At 34.7% G+C, this 27644-nt stretch overlaps 1 protein-coding gene across 2 annotated transcripts; it reads left to right on the top strand.

The window, feature by feature from the left end:
• Positions 1-10169: 10169 nt before the first annotated feature.
• On the top strand, positions 10170-27408 carry LOC114268336 (F-box protein At5g07610). Of its 2 annotated transcripts, XM_082924524.1 has the most exons (3): positions 10170-10499; positions 11497-12788; positions 27174-27408. In XM_082924524.1, the coding sequence occupies exon 2, from the start codon at positions 11505-11507 to the stop codon at positions 12762-12764; it is 1260 nt and encodes a 419-aa protein (XP_082780650.1). In that variant the 5' UTR covers positions 10170-10499; positions 11497-11504; the 3' UTR covers positions 12765-12788; positions 27174-27408. The 2 variants fall into 2 exon arrangements, with proteins under 2 accessions (XP_082780650.1, XP_028065294.2); XM_028209493.2 differs by lacking the exon at positions 10170-10499 and having other exon boundaries at positions 10546-12788.
• Positions 27409-27644: the final 236 nt, after the last annotated feature.

Genomic DNA, 27644 nt, shown 5'->3' with positions numbered 1-27644 from the left:
CGAATAATTTCTTCATCTCCGTATTATTTGACACAAAGAGATTTAAATTACTGTGATGAAAAAATTCAGCGACTTAAAGGTCAAATTTTTCTAATTAATGAAGAAATTCTACATTGGAAGAAAAAATTAAAAGACATAATGGCCAATGAAAAATTAAGATATGAAAATAATGTGGCTCATATGGTTAATATACATTTTTGAAGAGCCAATCATTCATAAAGAGCCAAGGTATGTGGTTCGAAGGGTTAGCACACCAGGTCATAAAGATAATATGACTTTGGAGAATTTTTATAGGCCATTAATGGCTAAAATTAAAAAACAACTCATTCTCTAAAAAAATATTAAGAATTCTGATAATAAAGATTCACTTAGGGGGTATGATGTTTTGCAAAACGTGGCAAAAAATGACAAGCCATTAATGGCTAAAAAAGAAGAACAACCCTTTCTCTCCAAAAATGTTAAAAAAAATCACAAAATGATGATAAAAATTTACTTAGGGGTTATGATTTTAAGCCAAAGATGGTTGAAAATTATGAACCCACGTTTATTGAATGTGAATTTTTTGGCATTGTTTAAAGTGTCAAAGTTTATAAATTTTTCATAACATTCAATTATGTGAATTTTGGGATCCAACATCCACTTTGGATTTGTGGATCACACCAAACATTAATTTTCATAACATGGTTTGAAAAACAATAGTTGAAAATTGCTATATGCAGTGAATTCTCTTTAATTAGCCAAAATGTGGCAAACAGAGAATTGTTTTATTTTAAAAATTAGGGATGTGACTCTTTGTTATGTCACTCGACAGAGCCAAAGATGGAGTGTTCGTCAATCGATAGTGATAGATTAAAAATTACTATGGGTGTAAATCTTCAAGAATTTGAATTATTTGCACTATAAAATATTTTTTGTCGATTATGGTAAACTGTTTTATAAATCATTTAATTGGATTTCATTCTTCAATCCATTTAAATGAGGGGGGCATTGTTTGTACCGCATTTTATTTTTTGTCGATTGTGGCCTATTAATTATGGCCAAGTTCGATTATGGTCTGTCGATTGAAATCATAAACTATTTTCAAAGAATAACCTTGACCGCATTTATTTTTATTATTATTATTTCTGTCGACAAGCATGCTGACATGGCATGATAGATGTGTTAGGGACATGGCATGATGACATGTTAAATGGAGGGCCAAAAAAGTTAGCAATTACAACAATTTGAAAGTTAGTTGCTGAAATCAAGGAGCCAAGATCAAATCAAGCACCAAATCTGCAAAATGGTTCTTATCAAACATGGGATATGGATAATGTTGAGAAAATCATGAGTTTGTTGAGGAAATCTTGGACTTAGGTTATCTCTTTCTCTCATGTGGTTGAGCCCATAAATAGGCCAAGAGATATACAAAGAGGAATATAACATCTCAATCACCATTCACAAAACATGATATTTATTTAGAAGTAGTTTAACTTAGCAATTGTTAGGAGTAGATTAGTAATAGCTTCTTTCAATCCACACTTCTCTTCTTTCTGTCAAATACTGTATTTATTCAATTCTTTGTTCTTGTTTAAAGTTCTTGTAACTAGTGACAAGTGATAATTTATTTGAAGTAATACATATTCTGTTTTTTTTCATTTCTTTTTTATTTAATTACCTCTAGTGAAGTTCTTAATATGTCTAAGACATAGAACTCAACCACAAAGCCTGATTTTCTTGTGTTTATTTAAAATCTGTTTAAGGCCTCGTTTGGGAACAGGTTTTTTTTAGTAACTTTTTGACTTTTTGGTTGAAATGTGATGTAAAAAAAACTAGTATGTTTGGGATGTTTTGTTGGCTTTTTACGAAAAGATATGCAAAAAGTAGAGAGAAAATGGAATCTTTGACTTTTTGGTATGAATTGTTGGCTTTTTGATTTTTTTAGTAATTTTTTGACTTTTTAACTAAAAAAACCACTTGCCAAACAAGACCTAAGTATGTCGACCAATCACTATGGATTGGGCTTAAATAGAATTTTTGCTAACAGTAAGAAGTTGTATTATCATAAACGTAACTAATAGTAATAGTTTATGTTTTGGAAATGATTTCCTTCTCCCTAAATGTAGGAAGGGTAAGTTGGATATTATAAGCTTCCCTCCGTATCTTATCTGTTTATACCTCTTTATTTTTTTTGTGGATTTTATTTCGTACCTACACTAATTATCCAAGTTTATCTTGTATGCCCAAATTGAACGTCATCCATATAAAAAATTAATTTTATCGGACAACTATAAATATGGGAACAAAATAACAACACTTGTCATTTTGTATATAATTTTATCCTTTTAGAGGTCAAAAATAATTATTAAAAATTTAAAAATATATTTTTGATATTTATTTTTGTCAAACAAGCTTTTATTTTTTCAAAAAAAAAATTTGAATTTTTTTTTTTCCAGAGAATAAAATCAAACATGTCCCTCAAATTATACCCTAAAAATTAATTTCACTCCTAATCTTTTGATATTGTCAATTTACCCCCTCACCTATTTACATTTTAGCACCTAAATTTTAAATATCATTGGGAAGAAGATGTGTTTCGATTCACAAACAATCATGCATAACAATGAAACTCAATAATTCAAATTTAATAAATTAAAACAAACCAATCATATACAAACTTATAACAGAAATTGAAGTTACAAACAATTTTTCACAAAAGATAACCACAAAAATAATTTGATCTTTCAATGTGAAAGTGATGGAAAAAATGATCAGACCATGTTGTTATGCAACTTGTTACGTACAAAGAATATATTTTACAAAAAAATAAATAATAAAAAAATTAAAATTATACGTTCTCGATATTATTATTTTTTATTTTTTAAGACCAAAGGTAAGATAGGTGGCGTGAGAACAAACAAATAAAGATTTGGATACTAAATCTAACCTTCATTTTATATAATAGCATAATTTTTTTTATTGGGGATTTGGTTAAAATCTCCTCATAATAAAACTTTAATACATTAAGGATAAGTACAAAAAAAATTTCTTAAAAAGTCCAACACATACAATTATTATCAAAATATTAAATTTTAAAATAATATAACTTTTGATATAGATGTTAGTTTTAAATAAAATTAATATTTTTAGAATTTTTTCATTGAGATCTATCAAATAAGATCTATATTGATTATGAAATTCTTAAAAAAATAAATAAATTATTACTGTTAAAATTGATATAAATAGTACCAATAACATGCTATTCTGTATGGCAGTAACATGTTACTCTGTTTGACACTTTGGTTCACTTGTCTAAGTAAACAAAAAAGATATTTTATTATGTCTTTACTCAATTATGTGTTTTCTCCTTAGGGGGTTTATGAAACAAAATAAATTGGGCTGTTCTTTTCATCAAATAAAGGTCTAATGGATGGATTTTGACTAAATTTTTCTTATTTTTAATTTTATTTTCTCACTTTCGAAACATAAATATGTTATATATTTTTAGCTTTCTTAAAATAAGGAATGAAAAATAATATTTAATTATTAAAAACAGAAACTTATTTTAATTAATCGAGAACGTTGTTGGAAGAGATCACTCCCTAAAATACAGAAACTCACTTTTTCACAATAATTTAGGGTAAAAATAAGTAATATTATTGGAGATGCAATAATGTGCGTGCTTATTTTTTTTTTTTTTCCTTTTTTTCTTTTAGAGTAATCCCACTTATACATTATAAAAAATTTAATAGATTATTATTTGTGTTGTTCATATATAAACTTTCAACAAGAGTTAAATGTTTACATATAAATTTTTGAATAAAAATGAATTTACATATATATTTTATTTAATAACTTATATCCGAACAATTATTTTTTATTTAAAAAATTTATATCTGAATATTTTACTATATTCAAAAGTGTTTTTTTTTTTTAAAATGCTGTGTGAATAAATTTTCCAACTCCTTTCTTTTCTAAATAAAATTTGCAGCCATTTCTTGCCTTTTCGTATTTATTTTTGGGAAAATTACACACCAATGTGCTTTCAAAAAAATATTTACAAAATCATTGAAAAATTTAGGACAAATTTCACTTTATCCCGTATGATTTGGGCCATGTATGGTTTTCTCCCTTAACATTTGAAAATGACAAGATAATCCCCATATAATTTGTAGACTGAAATGCACCGTTAAATATTTCGTCCAACTTAAAATGAAATGGAAACACATGGCTGGCATAAAAGGGGTTATATACTCATTTTTAAATTTCAATGGGATAAATAGTATATGGAATAAAACACAGGGGATTAAAGTGCCATTTGCCTTCCAAACAAATGACAAAAATATCCGTAGTTCACACATTTAAATTACTTATATACATGGATATTTTAGCCTTTTTTCATTAAATCGTTAATGAGCCTAACAGTACACTTTAATTCACAAACAATGTGGGAGTTATGTGATCATTTTTAAATGTTAAGGGGATGAACTGTATGTAATCCAAACCACAAGGAATAAAGTAAAATTTGTCCAAAAATTTATAATTTTAATTATTAATATTGATAAAAATTTTCATTGATTTGTAATTATTTCAGAGAGATACATTGATATGTAATTTTCCCTTTATTTTTCAGTATATACTGGCAATTAGAGGGTTGTTTAGTTAAATAATTTTCAATTTACAAAATAATATCATACCAAACATGCCCTAAAAGCGGGTCATTTTATGGTAAAAAATTTCGTTCAATTTAGGGGTTGTTTGGGATGACCTAAACAAATGTATTTTTTGTCTTTTTATGAAAAAATATACAGAAAAGTAGAGAGGTGATGTGATGAAAAAAAGATAAAAAGATAAATTATTTTTGAATTGCCAAACTTGACCTTAGTGGCCCCGTTTGGTGTAGCTGTTAAAACAGCTTATAGATTATAACTTAACATATCATAGATTATGACTTTAATCAGAAGTTGTTAATCTGTTTGGTGTAGTTGTTGGATTATAGATTTAAGTTGCTGAGTAGTGTTTGTTAAATAAGCTGTGAAATAGCTTTTTCAATTAATTTTTATTTTTTGTTTGTTTACATTTCTCATAAAAAAAATAATAATAATAATCCACTACAAGAAAACTGGGTATATGAGACGGAACTATTTGCGACGGCACACTTGCCGTCTCAAAAAGTCACTTTTTGTGACGGCAGAAAATGCCGTCTCAAAAAAGCAGAGTATTTGCGACGGCACCATTTGCCGTCTCAAAAAAGCAGAGCATTTGCGACGGCACCATTTGCCGTCTCAAAAAATGAGAGTATTTGCGACGGCAAATGGTGCCGTCGCAAATGCTCTGCTTTTTTGAGACGGCAAATGGTGCCGTCGCAAATGCTCTGCTTTTTTGAGACTGCATTTTCTGCTGTCACAAAAAAGTGGCTTTCGGGTTTTTTTTTTAGTGAATATTTTTAAAATTTTAAATATATTTTTTAGATGTACCTTACTTAGATGTATCTAAAAAATAAAAAATTTATGAAAAAATATTTTTAAAAATTAATAAATACATAAAAATATAAAAAAAAAATGTATTGAATTATGATTTTTTTTTTTTTTGTATTTTTGGTATTTAGTGAATTTTTAAAAGATTTTGGTGATTGTGGTTTTGAGATAGCTTCATATATATACAGTCACAAAATGATTTGAATAAATTCAACGGTATTTTTCTGTCGCAAAAAAAATTAAAAAAAAACAATGTCGTCTTACTCTTTTGATATAACATTTCTCTTTTCATTCATTTTTTCATTTTCCTGTCTCTCTGTCTCTGTCTCTATCTCTCTCTCCTCTCTTTATCTCTTTTCATTCATTTCTCTCTATCTCTATCTCTCTCTCTTTCTATGTCTGCCTGTGTCTCTCTCTCTCATTTTCTCTCTGTGTCTCTCGCCTATCTCTCTTCTCTCTATCTCTCTCATCTGTTTTCTCTCTTTGTCTCTCTCGCTCATCTCTCTTATCTCTATCTCTCTTATTTCTTTTTTTTCTCTCTCTCTTATCTTTCTATCTCTCTCTATCTCTCTCGCTCATTTCTCTTCTCCTTTTGTCTCTCTCTTTTTCTGTGTCTCTCTCTCGCTCATCTCTTTTCGCTCTATTTCTCTCTTTTTTTGTCTATCTCTCGCTCATCTCTTGTTTCTCTCTCTTTTTCTATCTTTCTATCTCTCTCTTTTTTTCTCTCTCTATCTCTTTTTCTGTCTATCTCTCTCTCCCTGTCTCTCTCTCACTCATCACTCTTTTCTCTCTGTGTGTCTATTTGTCTATTTCTCCCTCACTATGTTCGACTTGCTCACTCTCTTACTCATATCTTCTCTATTTATCGAGCTCCTTCTCGATTTATCGATCCACTATAAGAAAATACACTTTTGGCAACCACTTTGTCTATCTCTCTCTCGCTCATCACTCTATCTCTGTGTCTCTCTCTCTCTATCTCTCTTCTTTATCTGTCTCTCACGAAATTAAAATATTTTTAAAATATTTAAATATTTAAAATATTTAAAAAATTGATTTGAATTAAGTTTTGAACAGAGTTTTGAATTATCTGTCTTCTTTATTTATTGAGCTCCCTATCGATTTATCGATCCACTACAAGAAAATACACTTTTAGCGACCACTTTGTCTCTTTCTCGCTCATCACTCTGTCTCTCTATCTCTTTTCTCTATTCGTCTCTCACTCATCTTTCTCTCTCACTACCCATCTTCTCTACCACATTTACCACTACTGCAAATGCCATTCAACTACCACCACTCTTCTCTTTCTCTCTTTCACTCATCACTCTTATTTCTCTGTCTGTTTGTCTGTTTGTCTGTGTGTCTTTCGTTCATCTTTCTTCTCTCTATCTCTCTCATTTGCCTTCTCTCTATGTCTCCCTCGCTCATCTCTCTTCTCTCTATCTCTCTCATCTCTTTTCTCTCTCTGTCTCTCTCGCTCATCTCTTTTCTCTCTATCTCTCTATTTTTCTATTATCTTTATCGTTCATCTCTTTTCGCTCTCTTTCTATATGTCTCTCTCATCTCTTGTTTATCTCTATTTTTCTATATGTCTCTCTCTATCGATTTCTCTCTCTGCCTCTCTATCTCTCTCTATATCTCTTTCTCTCTCTCTCGCTCATCACTCTGTCTTTCTCTCTCTTCTCTATCTGTCTCTCACTCATTTCTCTCTCTCACCACCCATCTCCTCTATCACCTTCACCACTACTGCAAACACCATTCCACCACCACCATTACTTCTACTGTAGCCACTTCGCCTCTACGACTACCATTACTACTACTATCGCCACCACTCCACTACCACCACTACCACTACTTCTCTTTCACCCCTGCCACTCCATTTACACTACCACTACCACAACTTCACCACTAATCTGTTTCGCCATCACCATCACCGCCGCCACCACCATCATCTCTTATCCACCACCTTCACTACTGCTGCCGCTCCTTTTCCTCTACTACAAAAAATTAGTTCATGATTTTTAATAATAAAAAAAAATAGACCGCAGAAAAATATTTTTCATTGACTACAGAAAATTAACTTTTATTTTAGTGAAAATATTTTTCATTAAAATATATATGAAACAAATCAACTTTAATAACGGAAAGAAAATAAAAATTATTATTTATTTATTTTTATTATTTAAATATTTATTTATAATGAATTATTTTTTTTATTTTTTTTTATTTTTTTTTCATCCCTCCCGCTCGGTTACCCTCATTTTTTCCACTCCCGCGCCCCCAAAATCCCCAATCTCTTTAGAACCAAATAAAACCCTAAATCTAATCGTCTCCCTCACATCACTCTCTCAGTCGCCTCTCTCTCTCTCACCCTCTCGTTTATATCTGCACCCATCACTCTCTCAGTCGCCTCTCTCTCTCTCTCTCTGTCTCTCACCCTCTCGTTTAAAATAAAAATTTTATTATTTTTTAATATTTTTTGCGACGGTATTACACTGTCGCAAAAATAAAAAATTTCATATTTTTTATACTTTTTGCGACGGCACCACACCGTCGCAAAAAAAGTGTTTTTTTTAAAGAAAAAGACTATTAGCGACGGTATTTATTGCCGTCTCAAATAGCATTTTTAGCGACGGTAAAATATGGCCGTCGCAAAAAAGTTTAGAAATTTTAAACGTTATTAGCGACTACATGGTGCCGTCGCAAAAAGGTAAAAATGCCGTCGCAAAACATTAGCGACAGCACTTACCGTCGCAAAAACTCTTTTGCAACCCCTGCAGTTGCGACCCCCCTCTTGCCGTCGCAAAAAGTTATTTTGCCGTCGCAAAAAGTATTAGCGACGGCATTAGGAGTATTAGCGACGGTATTTTACCGTCGCTAAAAGTCAATTTTTTTGTAGTGATCTATAGTCCATTTGAGTCTTTTTCTATTTTAAAAAAAATAAAAATAAAAAAATTTAAGAGTATAACCATAAATTAACATTTCCACAGCAGAAGCTGATAATCAGAAGCAAGGGGTGAGCAATTTCTCAGCTTTTTTGAGTTAAAATAAGCTGTTAGAATCAGAAGCTGTTTGAAATAAGTTTAACCAAATAGTCTAAAATAACTTTTTTAAAATTAAAAGTCATAAATTGACTCTGAAAAATTGAAACAAACATCCCAGTATTGAGAACTTTTTGGGAAAAAAGTACCGAGATATTCTACTCTATTTTGATTCACATTGTGAATTGTGAATGACCGCATTAATTGTCACATGATGAGTTTTTGAAAATGGGATAAGATTTCATCCATATCAATATCATTCGTCTTTCTACGTCTTTATATATTTTTTATAAATTTTATTTCATACTCGTACTAATATTTTGTAGGCTTCACAATAGAAATTATGTTAGGGTGAGATTTAGATTTCAGGGAATTTTTTTTTTGATAAATTTTCTTTTTAAGAGTTTTATTCCATTTAATTTACATTGTTTTTAACTATTTCATTATATTTTATTTAAAGTAAGAAAATTAAAATACCCTCAATCTCTCCTACCTCTTATTAATGTTGATATTTAATATTGATTGTCATTATATTTTTGTAGTTCCATGTATGAGGATGTTGACTGTCATTATATTCATATTAATTTGAATGGATTTTTGTCATTGTGTTGTCAATTACATGATGTGAATATTCACATCATGTAATTGAAATGAATATTCACATCATTATATTCACATTAATTTGAAATGAATTTTTGTCATTGTGCTGTCAATTACATAATGTGAATATTCATACCAAAATATATGAATGTAAACGTTCACATCACTACATTATATGAGAGAGAATGCTCATATCATTACATGTTGTGAATAAGAATGTTTTCTCAATTAAAAATATAATGAACATTATTTTTAATAGGTTGTCAATTAAAAATAAGAAGGTTCACATGTAGTGAACGATCACATCACTACATTAAATGAGAGATAATTTTTCGGAAATGTATTGTGAACGTCCACATCAGATGAGAGAGAATTTTCATATTATTTTTAATGTGTTGTCAATTAAAAATATATTCACATCAAATCAGAGAGAATATTCACATTATTTTTAATGTGCTGTCAATTAAAAATATACTAACATTATATAATAATATAAAATAATAACATCAATATTATTTAATTTGTGTATGAAATTTCTTATGCCTTGGTCTTTTCCCTTCTTTCTCCTCCTCCAATATTAAATATCAGTATTAAATATAAGAGCATAAGAATTTAAGAAAATAGTGTAAATCAAGAAAAAAAATTTTATGGAACAAAAGTATAAATACATGGGACTAAATGGGTTAAAAAATTTCTTCATGAACTTTTTGAGTTAGAACCCTTCTAAATAGGATTTATTAATAAAAATCCCATAGATAAAACTTATTTCGAGTTTTATTTTAATAATTTCAATCGTTAATTTGTTTTTTTTAAGAACATCAACTATATATATATATATATATATAAAATCAGATCAAATATTGATGAAAAATGTTTGAGACCCCCTTTTGAAATGACTTCCACACCTCCGAAAGTAATTTGTATGTATAGAGCCCACTTACATATGTGTAAAGTGGACATCATAATAAGTAATTCAAATTTATAAAGTCTTATAAAATCTTATGAGAATAAGAGTCTCAATCATTGCCCAATATTTATAAGCTATTCGTCAAATCACATTCCTATCTATCTATCTATCCATCTATCTATATATTTTTTAAATGAATGATTCATAGGAGTCCCACTAGCTGTGCATTGTACAAAGCAATGACTCAAGTGGATGTTTCTGAATTTTGGGTCCTTGAAATAGGGAAAAAGATAGTTTAGGGTGTTAGTTGGGATACTCTTAGAATTGAAAAGGTCATCATAGTTAAAAGATATGACATAAGCAAAAGACTCTCAGCTCCAAACGGTTGTTTTGAATCACAATTACGAGGACGCCATATAAGAGTTTGTCGCTGTAAAAATCTACATCAAACTCGGCGGAAGTTGGGATCAACCTCAGAAACCCTTTCTCTTTTATTTGGTGTGCTCTATTTTTAATTTTTTACATTTGATGTGTGGCTTTTTTTTTTTTTTTTTTTTTTTTAGCATGATTTTGATTGTTGAGTAAGTAGTGATAGATTTTAATTTGTTTGAAATTGGGAATATGTTTTCATTGGCAGGTGAAATTGATAAATTTTTAATTGTTCGCAAGGTGTTTGTTGAATTGCGGGAATGAATATGCTGATTAATTAGAATCCTGCGAATTTGCCACAATCAATCATCCATAGCCCCTTCATTTCAGTGAAAAATACTCTTCGCCATAGCACTTTAAAAATATATCTGATTTTATACATAAAGTGGCCCCAGGCCCAGTATAAAAAAATATATATCTCATTTTTATTGTTTTTCTATTTTGCACCAGATTTTTTTTTTTCCATCCTATTAGAAATTGCTTCTATGCTATTTAAAATTTTTTGTATGTATTTGTCGTCCGTTTTTTTTTTTCAAAACAAATATGATTCAAATACATAGGTATTGATGTTCAATCATTTTCATTTTATGCATAAATATTCTACGCAATAAGTCTTAAAAATGAATGGTTCAGATTACCGAAATTAGTCCCAAAATAAGCCTACTAAGTCCAAACACTCTCTCAAGTTGAGATGACAACTTGAGAGAAGTTAGATCCTATAATTTATATATCATATTGTGCATATATGTGTGTTTGTGTATATGGTGGAAAAAATTTATTCGTCTTTTGGATCCTCCATTATTGAAATTCTGGTTCCATCTGTGGTCATCCCATTATTTGTTATGTGTGTTTCCTTGATGTCTTTGGATAAACAAACAAGAAAAATGAAATTCCATTAATGAATTATAATAGTAACCTGATCCCATCATAGTTATAAGGAAAATGCTTGATAGAAAGGAAATCTAGTTGTGGCATTAATTTGTAGTTTTTTAACTAAAATTTGGCTAAAGCTTTAACTTTGTTAGATGGAGATGAGCATTCTCTGTTCTTATTGTGGGTTATGCAGAGGCAAAAATGACCATGAGAGTACACAGCAGAAGAAGAAAATTAATTATCGGCAGTACATCGTCAGAGCATTCATTTGCGGCAGAAGTAATTGCCAGCAATGCAGATCTCTTAACAGAGATCCTTATACGTATGCCAGCAAAGTCCCTCATCAGATTCAAGTGCGTGTCTAAGGATTGGCTGTTTCTAATCTCCGATTCACAATTTTCCTGCAACCATTCTAGCCAAAATCCCATTCCCTTGTTCTCAGGACTTTACATCAGCACTTCGTCATCAAACGATGAACAAGTAAAGTCTGTCTCACTCGATAACCACCACCCAAGTCTTCCAACACTGTCATTCCTTGCTGGTATTGGAGATGGTTCTGCTACAACTAGGATTAAGCACTCTTGCAATGGCTTACTGTTATGCTTGAATGGCCTAACGCAGTTCATTGTTTGTAACCCGACCACCCAGAAATTCACAGTACTTCCATATCCTGGTGGCCCTTCAACATCTTCTGGACCATTTCGTGACAAGTTTGGTGTTTACTTCACTTCATCTAGATCACTTCGCCACGTGTTTGGTGCTTATTTGGCTTTTACTCCCTCAAAATCACTTCACTGCAAAGTTATATTGATAAGTTACTCTAGCAATTTTGATGAAGGCTTTTACTTAATTGACTTGTACTCTTTGGAGAGGGCGTCTTGGGAACACATAAGTGCCTCGGCACCACCACGTTACTCCTTCAGGAAAAGGGTCTTTTGGAATGGTGCAATTCATTGGATGAGTTACAAGAACTTTCACATTCAATTTGATGTTGATGCACCGAAGCTAATAGCAACTCCAATGCCTCCAAACCCTAAAATTCTTTCTGAAGATGATATTCGGTATTTTGGAGAATGTGGTGGCCATCTGCTTCTTATTCAGACTCCTGAGCACTCTGCTGTGAGATTTAGAATCCTTGAAATGGACAAGGACTACTCTCTTTGGATTGTGAAGTACTGGGTTGATCTTAGACCCATAATATCTGTATTCCCTGAAATAGTTCACAGAAGCACGTTTGACGCGACCAAAATCTGTAAATTTTCTGTGCTATGTGTTGTGAAGGGAGCAAATGAAAAAGATTTTACTCTGGTGTTAGCTATTCCGGGAAAAATTGTTTTGCACAATTGGAAGTGCAAGACACTGAAGGTGCTTTGTGATTTGCCGCCGCAGCGGGACTATGAAAACCGAGAATTAACTTGGTATTATACTGACCAATTCTTTGAAAGCCTATCTCCTATTTGATCAATGCCCTACATGCTTGAGCAGGTATACTTACTGGACACTCTATCCTAATCGTTTATATAAATTAGTTTCTTAGTGTTAGAAACATTGAATATTGTTCTGTCTCAAATGGCAGTATGGTGTTTTTCTAAAACGTTTGTGCATGTGGCTCTATTTTGTTTTGTTTTTAGGCAAATGTTAATCAATCTGCTTGGAGCATTATTTAATGTATTATAATTTGTGTAAACAGTGCTTTGAAATGAAGAATGTTTTTTTTTTTTTTTTTTTTTTTTTCATTCAATGAAAATTATTACAGTTAGTGGAAAGAATATTTGTGTTAAAATGAATATTTTGTAAGATAGTGTTGCTGTGTCCTTAAAATAAAATGAATATCCTCAACTACTTTCAAATGGAAAAGAGAATTCAAGTATTAAGTCAAAGATTATTGAGTGTAACTTGTGGCAATGTCACAAATATATCCTTACGTCCAGGGATGAATTGGAAATTTATTTTAAGGGGGACCAAAATAAATTTAGCAAGAAAAATCCCTTAGCAAAGAAGAAATTTTAACATGTGCTTTAAGAAAAAGAAAACTAATAATGAGAAAAACTAATAAATTTATATTAATCAATAATGAAATCAATAGTATGTACTATTATAATAAATTATTTGACATCATTTTATATGCATTATAAGAATACTTGTGCGATATAGGGAACTAATGGCAAAATTTATCAAAAAATTAGAAATTATTCTATATACAATATAATAATTATTCATATAGGGATAATAATTATTCATATGGGGATAATAATTTCAAAAAGTTTGGGGGCATGGCCACCCCTAACATCGTCCTTGCTTATGCCACAAATTCATCCTCAAGTCAATGGTGAGGATATGTTTGTGACATGGTTCAAGTCAATCATGTTTATAGTTTATCACATTTTTATATTACATTTTGTTTGATGTTTCATGTGTCATCATTATATCTTTTCATCTTACATTTCATTTAAGAAAAGACTTTGCCTCCCGTGCAAATCTAAACTAGAAGGTGATGTTTGTGCTTGTCACAGGTCCCGTTTTAGTGATATAAACTATTCATTTTTATAAAGTTCTTAGTGTATATCATCCATATAAAAAATTAGGTCAATATAATTATAGCCTATTCAATTTATCACATTTGCCTCCTAAAAATTGACAATCAATTTTAAAAAAAAAAATAAAATAAAATATCAATAGTCTCTCTTTTTTTTTTTTTTTTTTTTTTTTTTTATAAAAAAAAAAAAAAAAAACTGAATGGTCTCGTTTGTTTACTATCTCACAAATCATCATTTCATAGGCTAGAATGGTCTTTTTGGTCCCTGTCGCCATTATTTCCAAAAATGACAACATTCCCTTCTGGCAATCGCACAATGGGGATTGTACAATCTCAGCAGCCTACTCCTTTCTTAGCAACCATTCTTCTCCAGAAAATTGGTCTTGGCTTTGGAAGAATAAATGTCCTACAAAAGTAAATTACTTCTTGTGACATTGTGCTTATAATCGCTGACCGGTTAAAACTTGCCTAAACTGGATCACCATGCCTCTTCTTTGTCATCCTTGTCAACTTGTGACTGAAAGCCCGATACGTGCTTTAAGAGACAATATTTGAGCCAAGGTTGTGCGGATCACGCTTCATCCTCCCATTGATCAACAAAGCTACTATCCTCCCTTTGATCAACAAAGCTACTTTAATCTATCCATTAAAAGAGTGACACATCCTAAATCTCACTACTCCCCATAAAGTCCCTAATCTTAACCTGCCAAGGACACTTCTTTTTTCCTTTGCTCTGGAAAATTTGGCTCTCTCCCAATTCTAGCCTATTTACAACATCCATTAGAGCTCTCAATTTCCAAATCAAAACTATCTGGAGGCAATCTTTTAGCTGTTTCAGCTTTCGAATGTTAATAATATAATTTTAAGCGTGCCAGTAATGATCAATTAGTCCTTATAGAATATGAATTGCCATCAAATTATCAGACAATTGTGTTATAGTTCTATCAGCCTCAATGAAGAAGACTTTTACTGGTGACTTGTTAGGAGAATTTAGTAAATAACAACAAGTGAAGAACAATCTCAGAATCTGTATTTCATTAAGCAAAATGAAAACTTGCAAAAATCTGACCCAGTCTCGTAGAGGTTTACAACAACAAGTTATTTGAAACTACTCAGGAAATGAAGTGTAGTACAGGAATTGAAGTGCAGAAATATAAAGAACTGTAAAAGCTGGAAGGAAAAAATGAGTAAATAAATTGATTTTTTGATCTGAGTCTGGGTCCTTTATTTTGGGGCCTTCTCTGCTACTTATACTTTTCAATGATAACCATCGAAGTGGGCTTTCAACCGTCGAAATGTCCTCCCATGATTGCTGAACATGTTCTTTCACAGTCAGTCCCACTATGCCACTGTTGTAGTTAAACTTCCCTCCTGATTTTGAATTTAAACTTTGTCAGTAACCGTTAGGCCACATCACCTTATATCCCTCGATTGTTCCAGTGCTACGCAGATCTAGTATTACCAATACGAACTATCACGTGTCTGACTTTGGTTGGCAACTTGTATTAACTTTCCAAATTGCCCTCTTCGTGCCACGTGTTAAATTGTGATTGGCTTTTACAAATTATACAGCCAACATTATCCCCCGGACTAATATACCAAATACTTGGTGATATTAGTGAACTAGTACAATTCACCCACGTTCTAAGACGTGCATTGACTCTGTGTACTCTGGTAGTATAACCGCTTTTTGAATAATGAAGTAGTGAACTTCATTAAATCCTTGTATCTTGCACTTCTATTATTTGAATAGATGAAAAGACTGGTACATCCCTAATGGCCAATCACACCTTCTCCTACATTGATCGAGCATACGAGGAGCCTATGGAAGATGATTATAGGCCTCGAAAGAATCTATTGGCTGTATAATTTGTAAAAGCCAATCACAATTTAACACGTGACGCGAAGAGGGCAATTTGGGAAGTTAATACAAGTTGCCAACCAAAGTCAGACATGTGATAGTTCGTATTGGTAATAATGGATCTGCGTAGCACTGGAACAATCGAGGGGATATAAGGTGATGTAGCCTAACGGTTACTCACAAAGTTTAAATTTAAAATTAGTAGGGAAGCCTAACTACAAGAGTGGCGTGGTTGGACTGACTGTGAAAGAGCATGTTCAACAATCATGGGAGGACATTTCGACGGTTGAAAGCGTACTTTGACAGTTGCCATTGAAAAGTATAAATAGCAGAGAAGGCCCCAGAATGAAAGACCCAGACTCGGATAAAAAAACCAGCTTATTTACTTCATTTTTCCTTCCAGTTTTTACAGTTCTTTACATTTTGCACTTCAATTCCTATACTGCACTTCATTTCCTAGGAGTAGTTTCAAATAGCTTGTTGCTGTAAACCTCTACGTGGCTGGGTCAGATCATTGTAAGTTTTCATTTTACTTAATGAAATATAGATTCTGAAATTATTATTCACTTGTTGTTATTTACTAAATTCTCCTAAACAAGCCACCAGTAAAAGTCCTCTTCATTGGTTCTGAGAGAACTATAACACAATCATCTAATAATTAGTTGGCAATTAATATTCTGTAATGACTAATTGATCCTTAGTGGCACGCTTAAAATTACATTATTAACCTTTGAAAGCCAAAAAAGCCAACATATATTTTTAGCACGCCTGATGGGTCTCTAAAATGGCTAGACATAGGAGATAAGGAGAAAATGAACACCTGGAAGAAAGTGTGGAGGAAGAGGTAAAAGTACCTGATCCGAAGGATAATGTGATTACACATCCTATGGAAGCACCTATCTCATCAAAACCTATGGCCGAACAGACTAACAATTCGGAATATGAACCACATGTTCAAAATATTGGACGAGGCCATGGAATTGGACCATCCACTATTCCGTTTACCCATCCAATGAATCTATGGGGAGGCATGGTAGACGCCATGGGTCAACAATTAATGTATACAATGGAAAGATGGGCAACATCCTTCATGGATCGAATGAATTCCCATCAATCAACTAGCACAAGGCATATGGAGGAAAATTCAAATGTTAGTCAACAAAGATTGGCCAGAGATAAACAGCCTATGCAAAGTAATGGACATACTAATGGTCAGACTAGTAATCAAAATTATGAAAGACCATCACATATACCTCAATCATGGTATGAGCCTTTTTCGAGGCCTATGGTAAACTAAAATATCTTATTACCTAACATCGAAGCCATACAAATTAGTGGATCTAGGCCAACACAAGAAAATGACATGAGAATATTTCCAATTCCCATGTTTGAAACCATGCCTGGCACAAGGGGGTTCACTAACCCTCTGTTCAAATTCACACCCGGGGGTTGGAAGGATTTCTTGTGGCTGGGAGAGAAACAACACATGTTCCTCCTATTACAGCACCTTTTGCAGGACTAGCTCAGAGAGGTCAACCATACTCAACAGCAGCCAGTACCACAAGGACAACCAGTCTCAAATATACCTCCCTATGGACCAAGAGAACCTCAAGCCCATGGTTTTCCACCAAACCCTGTGTTTGTTCCTCTAGTAGTAGTCTAACAAGCACAGAATATGGTTCCTAGGGACCAAATTACAGATATTGTCAGAGAAATGTGTAGACCTATGGCTCTGGGGGTTCAAACTCCTGTGTATAAGAAGCCATACCTGGAATGAGTGGATAGGGCGCACGAGTACCCATGGGGGTTTAGAATACCAAACTTTGCTCTCTTTTATGGAAATGGAAACCAGTCAACAGTAGAACATTGCCAGGTTTGCAGCTCAATGTGGTGAATTTACCAATAATGATTATATGAAGTTAAGACTCTTTCCAAATTCTTTAACTGAGACAGCTTTTGTATGGTATATTAACCTTACACCCGGTTCTATCCAAACTTGATAGCAAATGGAGGAGACATTTCATGCCCAATTCTTCCAAACAGAGCGTGAAGTTTCCATGGCAGATTTGGCAAGGTTGAGCCGAAGGCCTGATGTGAAGGCTGCTCAATTTATTGCCAAATTCAAAAGGGCACGAAACAAGTGTAGGGTCATTCTACTAGAGCCTGAATTTGTAAGATTGGCTCAAAATGGTTTAGAGTTTAGGTTTCGAAAGAAGTTTGATTCCACTAAGTTTCAAGACTTCGTAAAATTAATCTATAAAGTGTCTAGATATGAATCTTTACTTGAAGAAGAACATGATCGAAGTAATGCATCATATAAGACTTATTATAGGGACCCTAATTATGAAATTGATATAACAGCGAGCGTAGGGAAAGAGCCTATGACATGTGAGGCGTTAGTTCATAAGGACACTACAATAGACCAACAATTCAAAAAGAAAGATCTTCATAGGAAGTATTTTTTTGATTTAACAAAAGCAGATGACATTTTTTATTATTTGCTTGCAGCAAATTTCCTAAAGTTACCAAAGGGAGTTAAGATCTCTACCCCAGATGAACTTAAAGGGAAAATGCACTGTAAATGGCACAATTTTTGGTCTCATTCAACTAAAAATTGTATTATTTTTCGGGACATGATCCAATAACAGATTCGATAGGGGAGTTTAAAGTTCCTAGCCAAAGCAAAGAAAGCTATGGGAATTGACACTAACTCATTCCCAGAGATTGGGGAAGTTACAGCCAATGTTGGCGTGTCAGATTTCCAAAACCAATCTTTGAAGGAATTGGAGGAGGTTAATGTGCAGATGCATGTTGCTAGCCAAACTTCTTTCATGAAGGATACCAGAAATTTACCAGCAAATGGACAAAGCTTTGTAGACCAAAAGGATGAATTCTAGTGAGGAGGCACTGGATGATGACTCTCTTGAGGCAGTTGTCATGCAAATGATGTATCCCAAGTGTAGGTTAAGTTACAATGGTTGAAAGGGCTCCCAATTGATGGGAAACAGTATTACAAGGATGTACAGAGACACTCTAAGGCAACCAATACCTACAACAAGAGGCCATACCCAATTGGTCCCCGACAACAGCCATTCTTGGTTGGGCCACCAGCCACTAGAATACATTCCAACGGTAAGAGACCTCTGCATGAGTTCAGACCACCCAATTACTATAGGATGGAAGGCAATTATCATGAGAGAAGGCCTGAATTGGACTCAAGTCAGGGAACCAGAGCCAATAATTGGCCTCTAAAGTCAAGTTCGAACAAGAGGCAAGGCAATTACCCTGAAAGAAGGCCCGAATTAGGCTTAAGACAAGGTTCCAGAGCCAATGAATGGCCTCAGAAGTTTGCTTCGAACGTGGTCTTAAAGACTGGGAATGCAAGTTCAGCAATTGAATCAGTGAGTTCATGGGTACTTGGGGTGCCAGACTGGTTTGTCATGTAGAACAAGCCTAAGGAAATATTTGCACAGAGAAGTATCTGTGAAGACCAGGGCAAAATGATGAAACCTCCCTTGGTGGTTCCAAATAATTGGGTATTATTCAAGCACCCAAAGACAAAGGAACCAGATATGGTTTTAGTAATCTCTAAGTCTCAAAGGAGAAAGATCTAACGAAGGTACACCATGTACCAAAAGCATCTAAAGGAAAGTGGCGAAAGTTCTTCATTGGCCTGGTCAAAAGGCCAAACAGAAGAGAAAGAAAGTCCAAAATTGGCTCCTCAGAATAAAAGAAGTGTCAGCAGAGAGCAATTGGCTAAGGTTCATACTGAATTGAAAGCCAAGGAAAGTTATAGCTTAGCAGTTCTTGAAAAAGCCTTGATGGAAAGTAACAGTGAAACAGAAGAAGAAGTTGAACTAGGCTAAAGGAAAGAAATGGCTGAAGATGAGATGTTTGAGGCCTTTATGGCTAAACAGATCTTTTTTGTCGAGAAGGCCTTCATGGCTAAACAGACCTTTTTGGTCGAGAAGCCAATAGGAACAAACCACAAATGAGTTGATTTGAAGGAAGTCACCAGTACTAAGGTACTAGAGTGTAGCATGGAGGATGTTTTCGAAATAGCTGAACAAGTTAGTTTGGAAAAGAAATAAGTACAGCTAGCGATTCAGTTTGGCTCATTTCCTCTAGTGTCAGTAAACATGGTACATATATTGCCACAGGAGCTCCAGGTTAAAATGGAGACCAACAAGGTCAGAAAGATGACCCAATTCTAGTTTCTAATGAAGATTCACAGGTTAGCATGATTCAAAATGAGTCTGAAGTGACTACACCAATGGAGACTGAAGATAAAAGTGAGGAGCTGAGTATTAATCTCTCGTATCCCTTCGAGTATCCTACAACATCTATGGCGCAGCACGTTAAGCCCTTGTATATCAAGGCTTATTTCGATGGGATACAAATGAACAAGGTGTTAGTGGATAATGGGGCAGCAGTGAACCTACTTCCGAAGTCCTCCTTAAAGAAATTGGGAAAAAGAAATCCCAAATTAATTCCAACCAGCACAACCATTGCTGGTTTCGCTGGAGATAAATAGATAGCTCAGGGTATCCTGCCTATCAATCTGAGTGTGGGAACCAGAGATTGCATGATAGCATTATTTGTTATAGATAGTAATGCCAAGTATAACGCTTTACTTGGCAGAGATTGGATCCACACTAACAAATGTGTGTCTTCCTCTTTACATCAAAAGACAATGATGGCCCTACGCAATGGAGAGACAGAAGAGATCAATGCAGACCCTCAACCCTTTATCGCTTGTGCTGACTTTGCAGAGGCCAAGTTATATATTAAAAGAGTTACACTACTCAGTATATTGAGAAAACCTGATGGATCAGCCAAAGTGACAGCTGATGAGAAAGTAGCACACCTGATGCACTTAGTGTAGGAAAGTGCTGATGAAGAATTCGTCATCAAGGATGATAATGATGCTTGGTTGTAGGCAAGAAGATGAAACCCAAGAAGCCAAACCATTGGCTTTAGTTAAGTTTTCAATATTGGACATAAAATCAATAGTCCAGAAGGTTCAAGAACAAGAGAGGGAAGCCATGGTAGTTGGCTGTAAGCAGGAGCAACAACAGGTCAGGCCTTTGACCTTTGATAAGTACTGTGCATTGGACATCAAAACAAAAGTCCAGGAAATACAAGAAGAAGAAGCTTTATGGACAGACTTTGTCTATGAGGAAGGATGCAAAGATGTTGAACCAGAGAAAGTGGGGGCAAAACAAAGCAAATAAGTTGCTTCGAAGGCAGAAGAAGTCAAAAGAGAAGCATTAGTAAGTGCTCAAGTACAAGTCCCCTTGGAAAAAGTCAATTTAGGGAAAGGTTTTGCACAGTAACCCACTTATATCAGTGCTTGGTTAAGTACTCTTGACAGGAACTAGCTATTGGTAATCCTTATATTTCTTTAAGACTACCAATAACTGGTTCTTGTCAAGAGCACTTAACCAAGCACTGATATAAGTGGGTTGATGTGCAGAACCTTTCCCTAAATTGACTTCTTCCAAGGGGGTTTGTACTTGAGCACTTACTAATGCTTCTCTTTTGACTTTTTCTGCCTTCAAAGCAACTTCTTTTCTTTGTCCTGCTCCTACTTTCTCTGGTTCAACATCATTGCATTCTTCCTCATAGACAAAGTTTGTCCATAAGGCTTTTTCTTCCTGTATTTCCTGGACTTTTGTTTTGATGCATTAGAGACCACGCAAAACAATCCTTATATTTCTTTAAGACTACCAATAACTGGTTCCTGTCAAGAGCACTTAACTAAACACTGATATAAATGGGTTGCTGTGCAGAACCTTTCCCTAAATTAACTTTTTCCAATGGGGCATGTACTTGAGTACTTTCTAATGCTTCTCTTTTGACTTCGTCTGCCTTTGAAGCAACTTCTTTGCTTTGTTCTGCTCCCACTTTCTCTGGTTTAACATCTTTGCCTTCTTCCTCATAGACAAAGTTTGTCCATAAGGCTTCTTCTTCTTGTATTTCCTGAACTTTTGTTTCGATGTCCAATGCACAGTACTTATCAAAGGTCAAAGGCCTGACCTGTTGTTGCTTCTACTTACAACCAACTACCATGGCTTCCCTCTCTCGTTCTTGAACCTTCTGGACTATTGATTTTGTGTCTAATATTGAAAACTTAACTAAAGCCAATGGTCTGGCTTCATGGGTTTCATCTTCTTACCTACAACCAGGCATCATTATCATCCTCGATGACGAATTCTTCATCAGTACTTTCCTACGCTAAGTGCTTCAGGTGTGCTACTTCCTCATCAGCTGTCACTTTGGCTGATCCATCAGGTTTTCTCAATATACTGAGTGGTGTCACTCCTTTAATATATAACTTGGCATCTGCAAAGTCAGCACAAGCGATAAAGGGTTAAGGGTTTGCATTGATCTCCTCTGTCTCTCCATTGCATAGGGTTATTATTATCTTCTGATGTAGAGATGAAGACACACATTTGTTGGTGCGGATCCAATCCCTGCCAAGTAATGCGTTATACTTGGTATTACTATCTATAATAAAGAATGTTGTCATGCAATCTTTGGTTCCCACACTTAGGTTGATAGGCAAGATACCTTGAACCATTTGCTTATCTCTAGTGAAACCAGCAATGGTTGTGCTGGTTGGAATTAATCTGGGATTTCTTTTTCCCAATTCTTTAAGAAGGACTTTGGAAGCAGGTTTACTGCTGCCTCATTATCCACCAACACCCTGTTCATTTGTATTCCATCGAAATATGCCTTGATATACAAGGGTTTAACGTATTGCATCATAGATGTTGTAAGATACTCGAAGGGATATGAGAAATTAATACTCACCTCCTCACTTTTATCTTTAGTCTCCATTTGTGTAGCCACTTCAGACTCATCTTGAATCATTCTAACTTGTGAATCTTCACTAGAATCTAGAATGGGGTCATCTTCCTGACCTTCTTGGTCTCCATTTTCAGCTTGGAACTCCTGTGGCAATATATGTACCATGTTTACTGACACTAGAGGAAATGAGCTAAACTGAACCGCTGGTTGTACTTGTTTCTTTTCCAAACTAACTTGTTTTTGCTATTTTGGAAACATCCTTCATGCTACACTCTGGTACCCCAATATTAGTGACTTCCTTCGAATCAACTTGTTTGTGGTCTGCTCCTGTTGGTTTCTTGACCAAAAAGGTCTGTTCATCCATGAAGGCTTCAAACATCTCATCTTCAGCCATTTCTTCTTTTTGGTGTAGTTCAACTTCTCCTTTCGTTTCACTGTCACTTTCTGTCAAGACTTTTTCAAGACTTGCTAAGCTGGATCTTTCCTTGGCTTTCAGTTCAGTATGAACCTTAGCCAACTGCTTTCTGCTGACACTTCTTTTGTTCTGAAGAGCCAGTTTTGGACTTTCTTTCTCCTCTGTTTGGCCTTTTGACTAGGTCAATGAAGAACTTTTACCACTTTCCTTTAGATCCTTTTGTCACATGGTGTACCTTTGTTGGATCTTTCTTCTTTGAGACCTAGAGATTACTGGAACTATATCTGGCTCCTTTGTCTTTGGGTGCTTGAGTAATACTCAATTATTTGGAGCGACTAAGGGAGGTTTAATCATTCTGCCCTGGTCTCCACAGACACTTTTCTGTGCAGGTATTTTCTTAGGCTTGTTGTGCATGACAAATCAGTCTGGCACCCCAGGTACCCATGAACTCACTGATTCAATTGCTGAACTTGCATTCCCAGTCTTTAAGTCCACCTCCGAAGCTAACTTCTTAGGCCATTCATTGGCTCTGGCACGTTGTCTTGAGCCTAATTGGGCCTTCTTTTAGGGTAATTGCCTTGCCTCTTGTTCGAACTTGACTTCGGAGGCCAATTATTGGCTCTGGTTCCCTGACTTGAGTCCAATTTAGGCATTCTCTCAGGATAATTGCTTTCCATCCTATAGTAATTGGGTAGTCTGAACTCATTCAAAGGTCTCTTACCCTTGGAATGTATTCCAATGGCTGGTGGTCTAGCCAAGAATGGCTGTTGTCGGGGACCAGTTGGGTATGGCCTCTTGTTGTAGGTATGGGTTGCCTTAGGTTGTCTCGGTACATCCTTGTAATACTGTTTCCTATCAATTGGGAGTCCTTTCAATTATTTGTAACTTAACTTGCATCTGGGACACATCATTTGCATGACAGCTGCCTCAAGAGAGTCATGATCCAGCGCTTTCTCACTGGAGTCATCTTTTTGGTCTGCAAAGCTCTGTCCATTTGCGGGTGAACTTCTGGTATCCTTCTTGAAAGAAGTTTGGCTGGCAACATGTATCTACACATTAACCTCCTCCAATTCCTTCAAGGATAGGTTTTGGAAATCTAGCACGCCAACATTGGCTGTAACTTCCCCAATCTCTGGGAATGGGTTAGTGTCAATTCCCATAGCTTTCTCTGCTTTGGCTGGGAACTTTAAACTCCCCTTTCGAATCTGTTCTTGGATCATGTCTTGAAAAACAATACAATTTTTAGTTGAATGAGACCAAGAATTGTGTCATTTACAATACATTTTCCTTTTAAGTTCTTCTAGGGCAGGGATCTTAACTCCCTTTGGTAACTTTAGGAAATTTACTACAAGCAAATGATCAAAAATATCATCTGCTTTTGTTAAATCAAAAGAATACATCCTATGAAGGTCTTTCTTTTTGAACTGTTGTAATATCCTTATGAACTAACGCCTCACAGGTCATAGCCTATTTCCCTACGATCCCTGCTGCATGAATTTCATAATTAGGGTCCCTATAATAAGTCTTATATGATGCATTACTTCGATCATGTTCTTCCTCAAGTAAAGATTCATATCTAGACACTTTATAGGTTAATGCTACTAAGTCTTGAAACTCAGTTGAATCAAACTTCTTTCGAAACCTAAACTCTAAACCATTTTGAGCCAATCTTACAAATTCAAGCTCTGGTAGAATGACCCTACACTTGTTTTGTGCCCTTTTGAATTTGACAATAAATTGAGCAGCATTCACATCAGGCCTTTGGCTCAACCTTGCCAAATTTGCCATGAAAACTTCAGGCTCTATCTGGAAGAATTGGGCATGAAATGCCTCCTCCATTTGCTGTCAAATTTGGATAGAATCAGGTGTAAGGTTAATATACCATACAAAAGCTGCCACAGTTAAAGAATTTGGGAAGAGTTTTAACTTCATATAATCATTATTGGTAAATTCACCAAATTGGATTGCGAAACTGACAATGTGTTCTACTGTTGACTGGTTTCTATTTCCATAAAAGAGAGCAAAGTTTGGTATTCTATACTCCCTTGGGTATTCGTGCACCCTATCTACCCATTCTCGGTATGACTTTCTATACACAGGAGTCTGAAACCCCAGAACCATAGGTCCACACATTTTTCTGACAATATCAGTAATTTGGTCCCTAGGAACTATATTCTGTGCTTGTTGGACTACTATTAGAGGAACAAACACAGGGTTTGGTGGAAAACCATGGGCTTGAGGTCCTCTTGGTCCATAGGGAGGTATATTTGGGATTGGTTGTCCTTGTGGTACAGGCTGCTGTTGAAGGTATGGCTGACCTCTCTAAGCCTGTCCTGCGAAAGGACCTGCGAAAGGTGCTGCAATAGGAGGAGCAAGTGTTGTTTTTCTCCTAGCTGCAGGAAACCTTTAAACCCCCCTAATGTGAATTCGAACAGAGAGTTAGTGAACTCCCTTGTGCCAGGCATGGTTTCAAACATGGGATTTAGAAATATTCTCATGCCATTTTTTTGTGTTGGCCCAGATCTACTAATTTGTATGGCTTCGCTGTTAGGTAATGAGATATTTTGGTTTACCATGGGCCTCGAAAGAGACTCATGCCATGACTGAGGTATAGGTGATGGTCTTTCAAAATTTTGATTACTAGTCTGACTATTAGTATGTCCATTACTTTGCATAGACTGTTTATCTCTAACCAATCTTTGTTGAGGAATATTTGAATTTTTCTCCATATGTCTTGTGCTAGTTGGTTGATGGGAATTCATTCGATCCATGAAGGATGTTGCCTATCTTTCCATTGTATACATTAACTGCTATCTCATGTCGTCTACCAAGCCTCTCCATGGATTCATTGGCTGGGTAAATGGAACAGTGGATGGTCTAATTCTATGGCCTTGTCCAATATTTTGAACATTTGGTGCATGTTCTGAATTGCTGGTCTCTTCGGCCATAGGTTTTGATGAGATAGGTATTTTCATAGCATGTATTATCACATTATCCTCTAGATTATGTACTTCTACCTCTCCCTCCACACTTTCTTCCAGGTGTTCATTTTCTCCTTATCTTCTATGTCTAGCCATTTTAGAGTCCCACCGGGCGTGCCAAAAATATATGCTGGCTTTTTTGGCTGTCGAAAGTTAATAATGTAATTTTAAGCGTGCCAGTAAGGATCAATTAGTTCTTACAGAATATTAATTGCCAGCCAATTATCAGACGATTGTGTTATAGTTATCTCAGCCTCAATGAAGAGGACTTTTACTGGTGGCTTATTTAGGAGAATTTAGTAAATAACAAGAAGTGAAGTGCAATTTCAGAATCTAAATTTCATTAAGTAAAATGAAAACTTACAATGATCTAACCCAGTCTCGTAGAGGTTTACCGGAACAAACTATTTGAAATTACTCTTAGAAAATGAAGTGCAGTACAAGAATTGAAGTACAGAAATGTAAAGAACTACAAAAACTGGAAGGAAAAACGAAGTAAATAATCTAGTTTTTTGATTTGAGTCTGGGTCCTTCATTCTGGGCCTTCTTTGCCATTTATACTTTTCAATGACAACCGTCGAAGTAGGTTTTCAACCGTCGAAATGTCCTCCTATGATTGTTGAACATGCTTTTTCACAGTCAGTCCCACTACACCACTCTTGCAGTTAGGCTTCCTTCCTGATTTTGAATTTAAATTTTGTGAGTAACCGTTAGGCCACACCACCTTATATCCCTCGATTGTTACAGTGCTACACAGATCCAGTATTACCAATACAAACTACCACATGTTTGACTTTGGTTGACAACTTATATTAACTTTCCAAATTACCTTCTTTGTGCCACGTGTTAAATTGTGATTAGTTTTTACAAATTATATAGCCAACACAATCTGTTGAATACTTTCATTTAGCCTACAAAAATCATATTCCTACCATCACTCATACTCTATGGGTAAAATGGAAACCGCCCTCACCTTGCTATGTCAAACTAAACAGGGGTGGATGTGCTCTAGGACAACCGGGTCCAGCAAGCATTGCTGGTGTTTTTAGAAATCATTTGGGCGACTGGTTGTTAGGTTTTAGCCAAAATATAGGAAATTCTACAAGTATGGTTGCTGAATTATGGGTTATCCGCACAGGATTAATACTTGCATGGCAACAAGGATACTGCTTGCTTGAGTTAGAAGTAGATTCATTTGTCACCTATTTTCTCCTTCTAATCCTGTTACTTCACCGTAGATTCAATCTTTGGTTGATGACTGCAGGTTACTCCTGGGGCGTAAATGGTCTGTTCAACTCCATCGTGTTTACCAAGAGGCGAATTTTGTTACTAATGGGTTGGCCAAGCAAGCTCTTTCCTCACTGTTAAGCTCGCTTGTTTTGTATCCACATAGCTATTTTGTACTACCTATGGTACTTTTGACAAACATGGGATGGCTACCCACATAGTGTAGCCAACACCTCTTTATAAATAAATAATACTCGCCTTTTGGATATGTATATATATATCTATATATATAAATGTTGGATAACATAATATAAATTTTGCATTATTGAAAACAAGAAGATAAACCTAGAGAAATAGAGAAACACAATAACCGGGTAGACATAATTTGATTTAAAACCATGCCTTTCAAATTGAAAGGTTGAAATGCCTTATAATTTATCTTATGTGTTTCTGTTGTTTTGATGTATTTTATTGTTTTTCAAAGGTAAGTTATATTTTTCAACCTTAT

Source organism: Camellia sinensis, chromosome 4 (assembly GCF_055761805.1).
Source record: "Camellia sinensis isolate YWXY chromosome 4, ASM5576180v1, whole genome shotgun sequence".
Taxonomy (NCBI): domain Eukaryota; kingdom Viridiplantae; phylum Streptophyta; class Magnoliopsida; order Ericales; family Theaceae; genus Camellia; species Camellia sinensis.
The sequence above is the reverse complement of the archived record's forward strand: the minus strand, read 5'-3'. Positions and strand labels throughout refer to the sequence as shown.